General features: G+C 39.8%; 1 protein-coding gene across 1 annotated transcript; it reads right to left on the bottom strand.

Annotated features, from left to right (window-relative positions):
* Positions 1 to 2,905: 2,905 nt before the first annotated feature.
* Positions 2,906 to 11,655, bottom strand: LOC146553064 (uncharacterized). The gene is made up of 4 exons (XM_085255558.1): positions 11,409 to 11,655; positions 7,987 to 8,202; positions 6,755 to 6,964; positions 2,906 to 3,216 (listed from the first exon to the last, which is right to left on the bottom strand). Exons 1-4 carry the CDS (start codon positions 11,569 to 11,571, stop codon positions 3,053 to 3,055), a joined length of 753 nt encoding a protein of 250 aa, XP_085111684.1. The 5' UTR covers positions 11,572 to 11,655; the 3' UTR covers positions 2,906 to 3,052.
* Positions 11,656 to 11,893: the final 238 nt, after the last annotated feature.

Raw genomic sequence — 11,893 nt, 5'->3', positions numbered from 1 at the left:
AATCCTGAGTGAGTCACTATGACGACACACTCCGTGAAGCTAACCTGCCCCCTAGCAGGTTTACTTCTACTAACCCCGACTCTCTCCGCCTCTTTGTCGGAAACCTGACTGTAGGAAGTGTCGGACATGGCCTGCCCCTTCCTTGAAGAGCCAGTAGATGTTGAAGCCCAAATTCTCTGCAGAGCTCTCCACCGGGAGAGAGTGATTGCGCGCATTTTATCATTTCCTGATGATTTTCTGTGTGAACGTTACAGTTTTTCAGCACAATCCATAATTTATTTGGATAACATCCTCAGGCCTAATATTGCTCATGTGACACATCGCGGACATGCTCTCAGTTCATTGCATATTATTTGTATTGCACTTCGTTTTTTGCAAACGGGAGCTTTCTGTATAATATTGGTGACACTGAGCACGTTTCCAAGGCTACCGTCTGTCGGGCAGTCAGGAATGTTACAGTTGCACTGAAACGTCTCCTGTACTCGTCTGTGGTGTTCCCCGGTCATAGACCCACAAGATTTATCAAAGAGGGATTCCACAAAATTGCAGGTATCAGGATGAACAAAACTTAATTCATGATGTGGTGATACTTGAACTACTACTTAAATTTTACATTTATTCTCACGGTTCCCAGGCGTGATTGGCTGTATAGATGGCACTCACATTCCAATCATTGCTCCTTCAGTAAATGAAGGAGACTATGTGAACAGGAAGTCTTTCCACAGCATTAATGTACAGGTACATAGTTCCCTGTAGCATTTCAAACTTACAAATTATTTCATTATTAGTAATGGATGCTAATTTGTGTTCTCTGCACTGTGAAGATCATATGTGATGCTGCCAACATTATCACAAATGTGGAAGCCAACTGCTCAGCCTCTGTGAGTGGTGGTGGTGGAGGTCCCCCACCTGTTTTTCAGGCCTCTGCTTTTTTTCTGTTGGCTATAACGGGGTCACATTTGAGCATACAGAGTAAGCAAATATGTACTTGTAATGTGCTCAGATAATTTCAATAAGTGCTTACAGAAAGAAAATTAATGTAGCCTCTAACTGCAATTGATTTACATGGGACAAACAGACCAAGCACTATGGCTCATAATACAATTACACCTTACCTGTTTGGACTATATTTTTATATTTCATTTTTACTTGCTGCCAGGAACGTTTGGGGCCTGTTGGGTTGCACCTGCGCTCACATCACGTCACAAAATAAAATGTATAAAATAAAAAATAAAATAAAATATAATAAAATAACGTGTTAAATGGGTGGAAATCCCTAGATCAATGTTTAAAGTAACACTCACGCATTGACTCTGTCGGCTATGTTTTGCCATGCATGCTCCCTTTCTTTCGCAGCTGAGGCTGTGTTACTTTTTTCCCGCAAAATTTGCATGTTATCGGCATATGCTGCCATCAGAATTTCGGCCTCAAGCGCTGTAAAATACATTGACTGCGCCTTCTTTCCCTCCGTCTCCATGGTGACTCGCTTAATCTGTGCTCCACTAATCAGGGCTTTATGTATCCTCGTGCGCGCGCTTAACTTGGGGTTAAAGCAACTCCGCGTTGATTGAACTGATTGTTATCAGCCTTTCTGAAACCGAATATTCCGAGTTGGACAGTTCGGGGTTACTCAACCCTGCGTATCGTTTTTCACTGAGTTTTCTAAACCGGCTTCCTGAAACAGGGCCCTGGAAAGTGAGGACGAGAATGCTTCACCAAAAGGCAGATCACACAAAGCCCTGTTTAACAGCTCATTTGGAAGTACTGTTAGTTTTTCAAAGAGCAGCAGGATTGTGCAGTCGCATGTTTTAAAGGCTTTTCAGAATTTCTAAAGGCTGGAAAGATGTTGATTCAGGGTTTTGGAACACAATTTAAACCAAAACACAAAATTTACAGGAGATGTAAAGTTTGATGCCAACAGTTTTTATTGAACATACAAGATAAAATAAAATAAAAAAGCTCTCTAGTATGTTTGACATAAGCACATGGAGGCCAAAAGCAAACAAAGATAAATAAAGATGAAGACTCCTGGGGAACTTCTGAGCTCCTTTATGGGAGATGAGTCACCAGCTCCTCCTCCTTTATTATATAATTATCAATATTTTATCTTTAAACTGAATTATCTACAATCTTAAACTGGATTTGTTTAATGTCAAAATGGAACACACTGTTAAAATGACACATTAGTCCATAAGTTATGTTATAAATATAAATAATAAATGAGCTTAAAATATGGATCACAGACAATTTGAGAACAGATCAACTTGTCAACATTGTCATTCCCTAAAATATTCCCTTTCCATCTGAAAAGCACTTGCCATAATGTCAATCCAACTACTACATGGGTAGTTTTTTTAAACTGATATTTCCAAGTGCGTTTTGGAGAAATAGTTATTTTTACATCAAGACACTAAAAATATCTCAAGCACTGTCGAGGCCATGCCAAAGAAAATGAAGAAACTTCAGCAAAGACAAAGCCTATAAACTATAAAACAATGATGTCAGAAAAAGGTGATAATGGTGCACACATTTTATGGTGGACAAGACAAAAAGTCAAATCTGACGTCCACCTAAATCTTTTCCCACAAGTGGTACAAGAATATGGCTTCTCAACTGTGTGAATTCGCATGTGGCTTTTCAAATTTGATTTTCCCACAAGTGCTACAGGAATATCGTTTTTCATTTGCATGGAATTCCATGTGTATTTTCAAATGGCTTTTATGATTAAACCTTTTCCCACAGGTGCTACAGGAATGTGGTTTCTCACCGGTGTGAATTTGCATGTGTCTAGTCAAGCTTGACTTCCAAAAAAAACAAAAACAAAAAAAAAAAAAAACCCTTTTCCCACAGGTGCTACATAAATGTGCGGTGTCGGAATTTTGAACACTTGGGCCTGATACGATTTGCTCCCACTCATTTCTGTGCGAGTTACCACCCTTGACTTCATCCTGATCTGTGTCAGGAGATTTGTGAGAATGGAGCTGGTCACTGCTTGGTTCTGGTTCACTATGATCATTTTCTTCACGAGCAGGAAAAGTTTCAGTCTCCTGCTTTAGAACAACCGTTTTTCTACTTCACTGGTACAGAGTTCCTCTTGTTCCTCTTTAATCTGTGAAGGATCCTCCTGGTGTAGACTGGAGTTCTTCTCCTGGTTACAGACCTGCTGAGTTGTGAGCCCATCCTCGTCCTTACAGTCATGTTGTGGAAATCTTAAATCTAAATCAAAAAAAACATACATTTGAGAAATTACAACCATTAGAAGGTCTCTACATGGTAAGCATATGGCTTAGACAGATCAGCTACGATGAGAAAATAAAGACGATATATAATCAAACAAAAGCACAAAGTGGTCTCGCTTAAATTTTGTTATCAAAGTGCACAAAACATTTAAAAATTTGCTTAAAATTATTCAAAAACTTTACAGGACACTCACTTCAGGATTTATTTATTGTTTAGATTAACCATTCATTGCCTTAAAGTTGGGGAGAATGGGAGGTAGAGCCTTCAGCTTTCAGGTCCCTCTTCTGTGGAAAAAGCTGCCAGTTTGGATTCGGAAAACAGACACTCTTTTTAAAAAAATAAAAAAAGATTAGGCTTAAAAATTTCCTTTTTGATAAAGCATACATTTATGGCTGGATCAGGTGGCCCTGATTAGGCTCATTGAGATTTAAACTGGGTGAGAGAGCCAATCTTTCTTATACCTGGGGGTATAGAGTTCCACAGCCTGGGAGCAGAACAGCTAAAAGCTCTGCTTCCCATCCTGGTGAGGCGGAAGGAAGGCACAGAAAGCTGGATAGAAGAAGAAGATTGAAGTGAGCGGACAGAAAAGGTAGTGGTTAACAGGTCAGAAAGGTAAGGAGGTGCGAGGTTATGAATGGCCTTGAAGATGAGCACAAGAAGTTTGAAAACTATCCAGAATTTCACAGGGAGCCAGTGAAGTTCCTGAAGAACAGGGGTGATGTGCTGGTAGGAGGCAGTTCTGGTGATAATGTGAGCAGCAGAGTTCTGAACCAGTTGAATCTTATGGAGGGATTTTTGGGGGAGACCATGCAAGAGAGAGTTGTAGTAGTCGGGAGGTAACAAGACTGGGCAAGAATGGATGTAGACTGGGTGACAAGAGAAGGACGAAATCTGTTAGTGTTGCGTAGATGGAAATAGGCAGAACAGGTGAGATTATTGATGTGAGATTTATAGGAAAGTGAACAGTCTAGGATGACACCAAGGCTCTTAACCTGAGGAGAAGGGAAAACTGGAGTTATCGATAGTGAGTCAGAAGTGGTTTGCCTTCAAAAGGTTGGATTTGGTGCCAATAAGGAGGATTTCAGTTTTATCCTTATTGAGCTTCAGAAGGAGTAATAAAGGTAATATTAAAACTAAGAAGCTGCTGCCATTGTTGGAAACTGGAATTGGCTGGGCCACGCTATGAATCCTGGGATAGGTTGGGCAGCGAAGGATACACCCGACCCATCCTTCAAATCTGGAAATGAAGGACACGTTTGTCGGCCGCATTTGGAGGGGTCTTTGAATTTGGACAGCCTTCGTCGAATCGCTGTAACGCAGTCAGCCTACAAATGCAGCTTCTGAAGGATTTGATTTCGTGGCTCAAGAGTTGGGAGTTCGCCTTGTAATCGGAAGGTTACCGGTTCGAGCCCCGGCTTGGACAGTCTCGGCCGTTGTGTCCTTAGGCGAGACACTTCACCCGTTGCACAGGTACAACGTTCTGGAATGGCCATCTCTGTCCCCAGACCTGAAAATTACTGAAAATCTTGGGTGCGAGTTAAAGAGAGCTGTCCATGCTCGGAAGCCATCAAACCTGAATGAACTAGAGATGTTTTATAAAGGGGAATGGTCCAAATTACCTTCAACCACAATCCAGACTCTCATTGGAACCTACAGGAAGCATTTAGAGGCTGTAATTTCTGCAAAAGGCAGATCCACAAAATGTTGATTTCATGTCCTTTTTTGTGGTGCCCAAATTTATGCACCTGCCTGATTTTGTTTAAACAACTATTGCACACTTTCTGTAAATCCAATAAACTTCATTTCACTTCTTAAATATCACTGTGTGTCTCCCATATGATATATTTAACTGACATTTTTTTATTGTAACAACCAATGATTTATACAGGAATATAATGACTATTAACAAGGTTGCCCAAACTTTTGCATCCCACTGTATTTCCCTATATGAATAAAATAGAATTGAACTGAGTGAAGGAGGCCATGTTAGACAAACTGAAGAATCATTTATGCACAAATCATAGTGGGAGTTATTTTTATTTTTTTATTTATTTATTTATTAAATAGGATATGGGAGACTTTTCTTTAATAATGCCATATCACCTCACACAAGGAATGAGAGTTTCATGATTCTTAGTGCAATGGAACCCTGTTTGTATATTTTCTTAATTTTCTTCTCTCGTATGCTTTCATAAGGTCAGTACTGTTAGGGCAGTTAGCATTCTCTTAAAATCTGTTTGTAAGTCCTGCTCCATGTTTTACATAAACATGGAGCAGGACAAAGACAGCGCTCTGTATGTTATAGACATTCATCAACATCTTTTTGCAGCAAATCCTCTATATCCAGTGGCCAGGGAAGATTTAAAAAAAAAAAAAAGAAAAAAAAAGAAAAAAAAAGTAGTCAAGAACAAACCAGGAACCAATAGCAATACCAGTTCTGAAAGAAAGTGATGATGGATTGGCCACACAATCAGGAAATCCACCGATAACATCACTGCACAGGTCTTGTGCTGTGATGACATTACAGCACAATGTGATGGTTTGTTAAAAGCTTAGTTTCAAATCAATATTTTAAACTGATTGTTCAGTCCTAATGGGGATAATTATGTTAGTGTATGATAATTTTTTAAATCTACAACTGTTTATAACCTGCATAGTTCACATTTCTGTATATCTCATATTTCTGTATAGTTTTTTTATATTTATATCCTGTTCATAGCTTGTACTCACTACAGCCTGTACATACTTATAGATATAGCATATTCATAACATACTTCATACCATGTACATTATAACATACCATAATAGACCCATTTCTGTAATATACTCACATATCTATATTATTTCTAATATCTATTTGTAATATATCTATATCATGGCTAAAGCACTTCTGGATGGATGCAAACTGCATTTTGTTGCCTTGTACCTGTGACATGTGCAATGACAAACTTGAATTCTATTCTATATGCGAGCAATATTCAAATATTCTCTCTCATGCAGTGAACAGCGGAGATTTCTGTCTACATGCAGAAAGTCATCATTTATGAGGCATACAGCTTGCCACTCCAACTTGGTCCTTGTGGCCAATAATCCAGTTTTCATCGTCTCAACATTTTTCTACATACTGTGTACAGTTCTGGACTAACATGACTTAAATCTGGTGGAATTTTTTGTTTTTTATTAAACAGAAGATTTGAAATCCAGGTTTTATTTTACTGTGCTAACAGAAAACATGTCTTCAGTGAGGCAGTATCCCAGGCGGTAATGCACGCCATGTGTCTTTGTGTCGCCTCTGTCAGTGCGCCCCAGGGTGGCTGTGGTTACAATGTAGCTTGCCATCACCAGTGTGCGAATGTGTGTGTGAATGGGTGGATGACTGGATATGTAAAGCGCTTTGGGGTCCTTAGGGACTAGTAAAGCGCTATATAAATACAGGCCATTTACCATTTGTGACATTTTGATGAGTCCTATTCATTTCTATATTATGAAATCTGTATATGACACTTTTACATACCTATTCTGGTCCGCTTTACTCCAGGATTGCACAAATCCAGCCGTTCTCCGGTCCAGACATAAATGCTTTCAGCTTTCTGCTTCAGTTCAAGCTGCTCTCCTTCCCCAATGATGATTTCCTCCTGTACCTCTTTAATCTTTGAAGGCTCTGTGTTCTGCTGGTCCAGACTGGAGCTCCTTTCCTGGTCACTGACCTGCTGATCATCCAGACCTTCGTGTTCAACAAAGGGACACAAGAAAATAGTGACTAATGTGATAATAAGAAAGATCAAGAAGGATTAAAAGGGGTCACCTATTGAGAATTTAGCTTATGGTTTCAAGGGCTCTTGCATTCTTGCAGATGCTGCCACAGAAACATTCACTCATAGTCATGTGTTCATTGGGTGATGTTGATAACCGTACAGAGTAATTTTTAGATGCGAGTGCCAGTGATCATCACACAATGTGAATAAACAAACAAACGAACGAACAGTAGCATGATCTGAATATGATCATGAAAGCTTAAAGTACTTTAAGACGGCAGACTGGAAGTCTTTGTGTTTTGACCAACACATTAAACCATATATTTTTAGATACAAGTTGTAACGGCCGCCATTTTCGTTCTGAGTATTTATTATATGGCGTGTTTTGGGGAAAGGCCTGTTCTTACACTTGAGTCTAAGGTTTATTTTGAGCACCTGACAGCTCTTTTTTGCTTCTCATCTATAAACTCTCTCCACAACCTTTCAAATGATTGGTGGTCGAACAGAAATGTCGTGTTCGAGTCGGTGGTGGAGACCGCTTTGCGGCATAATTTGCGTTTGAGTTTTCTAATCCGTGTAAGATTTATCATAACCAAACAATGTCCATCCTACAGGGGGAGCCCCTGGTTTAGGAATAACATCCTCAATTTGTTTTGGCTGGTCCTTCTGTTTGGAGCTACCAGGTTCTGCCTCATCTTGATTGATAGCCAGTGAAGAAACCAATGAAAAAATATTGCTGTAAATGTGTCTTGCGACACCACAAAACAAACAATAGTGTGTCATTCAAAACGATAGATGTTTTAATTTCATCATCAGATATATTTCGTCACATTGCACAACGTTAGCCTACTACAGGGGTTCCCAAAGTGGGGGGTGCAGAGCCATTGCAGGGGGAATGTTAAAAGAAAAGAAAAAAGAAAAAAAAGAATGCTTGGACACTGCTAGAATAACGGACAGGTTTTTTTGACGGGGCTCCCACACAAACACATACCTATTATGGTCAGCTTTACTCCAGGATTCAACAACAAAACCAGCCGTTCTCCGGTCCAGACATAAATGTTTTCAGCTTCCTGCTTCAGTTCAAGCTGCTCTCCTTCCCCAATGATGGAGATTTCCTCCTGTACCTCTTTAATCTTTGAAGGCTCTGTGTTCTGCTGGTCCAGACTGGAGCTCCTTTCCTGGTCACTGACCTGCTGATCATCCAGACCTTCGTGTTCAACAAAGGGACACAAGAAAATAGTGACGAATGTGATGATAATATAGATCAAGAAGGATTAAAAGGGGTCACCTATTGAGAATTTAGCTTATGGTTTCAAGGGCTCTTGCATTCTTGCAGATGCTGCCACAGAAACATTCACTCATAGTCATGTGTTCATTGGGTGATGTTGATAACCGTACAGAGTCTAATTTTTAGATGCGAGTGCCAGTGATCATCACACAATGTGAATAAACAAACAAACGAACAAACAGTAGCATGATCTGAATATGATCATGAAAGCTTAAAGTACTTTAAGATGGCAGACTGGAAGTCTTTGTGTTTTGACCAACACATTAAACCATATATTTTTAGATATAAGTTGTAACAGCCGCCTGTTCTTACACTTGAGTCTAAGGTTTATTTTGAGCACCTGACAGCTCTTTTTTGCTTCTCATCTATAAACTCTCTCCACAACCTTTCAAATGATTGGTGGTCGAACAGAAATGCCGTGTTTGAGTCGGTGGTGGAGACCGCTTTGCGGCATAATTTGGATAGCAGAGTTTTCTGATCTGTGTAAGATTTATCATAACCAAACAATGTCCATCCTACAGGGGGAGCCCCTGGTTTAGGAATAACATCCTCAATTTGTTTTGGCTGGTCCTTCTGTTTGGAGCTACCAGGTTCTGCCTCATCTTGATTGATAGCCAGTGAAGATGAAACCAATGAAAAAATATTGCTGTAAATGTGTTTTGCGACACCACAAAACAAACGAAGAAGAATGCTTGGACACTGCTAGAATAACGGACAGGTTTTTTTGACGGGGCTCCCACACAAACACAAAGCAGAGGTTGAAGCATCGCCGAATATGTTTCCAAACCAACTTCCTTCAAAGCCAAAGACTAGAAAATATGATGAAGCATAGCTTGCCTTTGGCTTCACCTGCACATGTGCCAAGGTAGGTATTGCGGCTCCTCCAACCTATGGCCGCGGCAGGCTAAACATGAGGACACAGATGACGCGCAACAATAAACGCATAAAATACACTTCTGTACCATTTGCTCCTTTTATTCCACATGCAACTGTCCAATATATAAATCAGCACATGGGATTAACTATTAAACAAATGCACAGACTGCACAAACCAATAACTGCAACTCTCCAATAACTGCACTAACTACTATGTCAAATTACAACCTGGTTCATGGCATCAATTAGTGCACAAATATACAAAAACCATTAAGTTCCAGTTAAAATACATCAAAATCATTCAAGCTGCGATCAACAGAAAGTTTTGCCTCATGCTCACCCTACCTTTCTGCTCATCAACATCAGGTGCTGTGAACAGGTGAGTGCAACCACATTTATCATCTACCACACCCATGAGACACGCCCCACACCCGTGCACCAATACAGTGAGTCCATTTAAACCAACCCACTTAGTCAAAAAAGGAACAACTCATATGGCTCCTACAGTAGGTACCCCCAACAGAATTTGTTTCCCCTGCATCGGGAGGATGCGCTAGGCTGTCCAAATCATGCACAAACAGTATCCCACAGTTGTTTATGTTTTTGAACCCACTTTTTGATAGCAATGTTGACTATTATTACACAGGGGAAAAGAAAAACTACACGTAAAATAATTACACCATGACACCTCCACCTTTCTAAATGGAGGGACAATAGCTGCTTGTGTATATGCAAGTGTGTAAAAACTGCAGATAGTAAGATTAACAGTATTTTGAATCTGCCATTGCAGAAATTAATCTCATGTAAACAATAACATGTCGCACAGCGTGATGTGAAAGGCACACATCTCTGACATTGTGCGATGAACTCCGTATTCGTCGACCACAGGTAAATGCAAAAACTGAGTTTTCTCCAACCTTTTTGGTGATTCGAAACGCTGTTTACGTGCGGACGAAAGGACCAAATGCATAGAAAAATACCCATGTTGGTGTGGACATAGCATAAAAGAGTTATTAGTTTTACTGCTACCTGTAATTTATTGCAGTTTACTTTTGTTTTATTATTTTCTATCAAAGGTTTAATGTGTGAAATAACTGCAATGGAGTTCAAAAACAAAATATTGGCGAGTGTGCTTGGTGGGAATATTTTTTCTATACGACATTACGGTGTTCTGACAAACCATCCTACTTTGGCAAAACGTCCTACTGTAAGTAGTTTGTGCACATTTCTGCTTTCACAGAGTAATTTCACCACAAATTTAAGTAGGTATGACGGTTTGCCACTTAACTTTGCCCATCAGAGTATACTTGTAGCTCATATTCATAAGCCCAGGATGGTTTGCCACTACATTTTACACATTAAAGTATGGTTGTAGGTCACAGTCACAAAGGTATCATGGTGTGGCACTTGATTTTACCAGTCAGAGTATGTTTCTAGCTCAGATTAACAAAGGTAAGACGATTTGCCACTTAATTTAGCTGTTAAAGTATGCTTGTAGGTCACATTCACAAAGGCAGGATGGTTTGGCACTGAATTTTATCAGTCAGAGTATTTTTCTAGCTGATTTTCACAAAGGTAAGACGGCTCGCAACTTTATTTCGTATTGTGCGCATGCGCAGAAACAATGGGTACGATGATTCGTCAGGTAGGATGGACTCTCAGAAAACCGGCTCAAGAGCCGCAACAGTAAAAAGGAGATGAATACCAGAGTGTTAGTGAGATAGAGGTTTTATCTCAAATTGGCATAGCAGGTTGGCTGAAATGGCTACCAAGGCAAAGACTAGTGAGCTTCCTGAAAGCCTGCCTCAGGTATGCTTTTATCAACACCAGACTAGGTGGGGCCAATTAGCACCAGCTGAACATACTGAGGAGATTAGGGGCTAAACAGGAGCGTAACAGGTGGCTAGTAGCCTTCAGTAATAGCAATAATTCACATGACAATAGTGCATTCATGTAGTTGTAAAAAGAATGGAAAATATATCAAGTAATCCAAACCAAAGTATTCAGAATACATTATTCACATTGAAATGTATTTTAAGTTACTCAAACTACATTTGGGCCATTTATTTGTAATCTGTAGTAAAAAACATTTTAAGAGTAACCTTCTCAACACTGCACAGATATAGCTGCATACACTTTACTGGGGTGTATTACTAGTTTAGATCAATGCATTTATGCAAAGCATTTAGATCATGCCCAAGTAAATCACACAATCCCGCAACCCCCCACGCCTCCACAAATTTACACACCTGTATTGTGTGACTTTATCCCGGGTCTGATATCCAGCGGTATTAGCTGACGGATCTCCTCCTCATACCGGACGATCGTTTTTTCAAACTCTGAGAAGATTTCTTCTGTAGCAGCATTTAATCTCTCCTTGATGAACTCTCTCAGATGCTGAACTGAAGACATTATTGCAACAACAACCGATACCGCCAAACCAACGTCTTCAAACTTAACTCGGGATCTCTCAATGGCGACATTGCCGCTATTCTTCTTTTATTGCTCTTTTATAGGTATCAAGGGCGTAATACTGCCCTCATCAGGTCAGTCCAGTCCAACATAAAGTCTGGTACTTTGCAGAAAACTGCAATTTTGCCATGAGATTATTAGTGATATCCTGGAATAAAGAAAGAAGAAAATACTTTGATTTAAGTTTGATTTATTGTAAAACCCTTTAGTTTGATCCAGCATTAATCATTTTACAGAACAAAGAATAATCCCTTCATTGATT

Source organism: Mchenga conophoros, linkage group LG18 (assembly GCF_057382185.1).
Source record: "Mchenga conophoros isolate Kocher_MC1m ecotype Shallow Benthic linkage group LG18, M_conophoros_male_GT1.1, whole genome shotgun sequence".
NCBI lineage: Eukaryota > Metazoa > Chordata > Actinopteri > Cichliformes > Cichlidae > Mchenga > Mchenga conophoros.
This window is presented reverse-complemented; position numbering and strand designations above follow the sequence as displayed.

Coding starts and splice junctions, on each gene's coding strand:
- LOC146553064 (XM_085255558.1), bottom strand. CDS start 11,571: ATGTCTTCAGTTCAGCATCTGAGAGAGTTCATCAAGGAGAGATTAAAT. Junction 6,965..7,986: donor AGTAAAGCTGACCATAATAG/GTATGTGTTTGT, acceptor TTGAACACGAAG/GTCTGGATGATCAGCAGGTC. Junction 3,217..6,754: donor AGTAAAGCGGACCAGAATAG/GTATGTAAAAGT, acceptor TTTTTGATTTAG/ATTTAAGATTTCCACAACAT.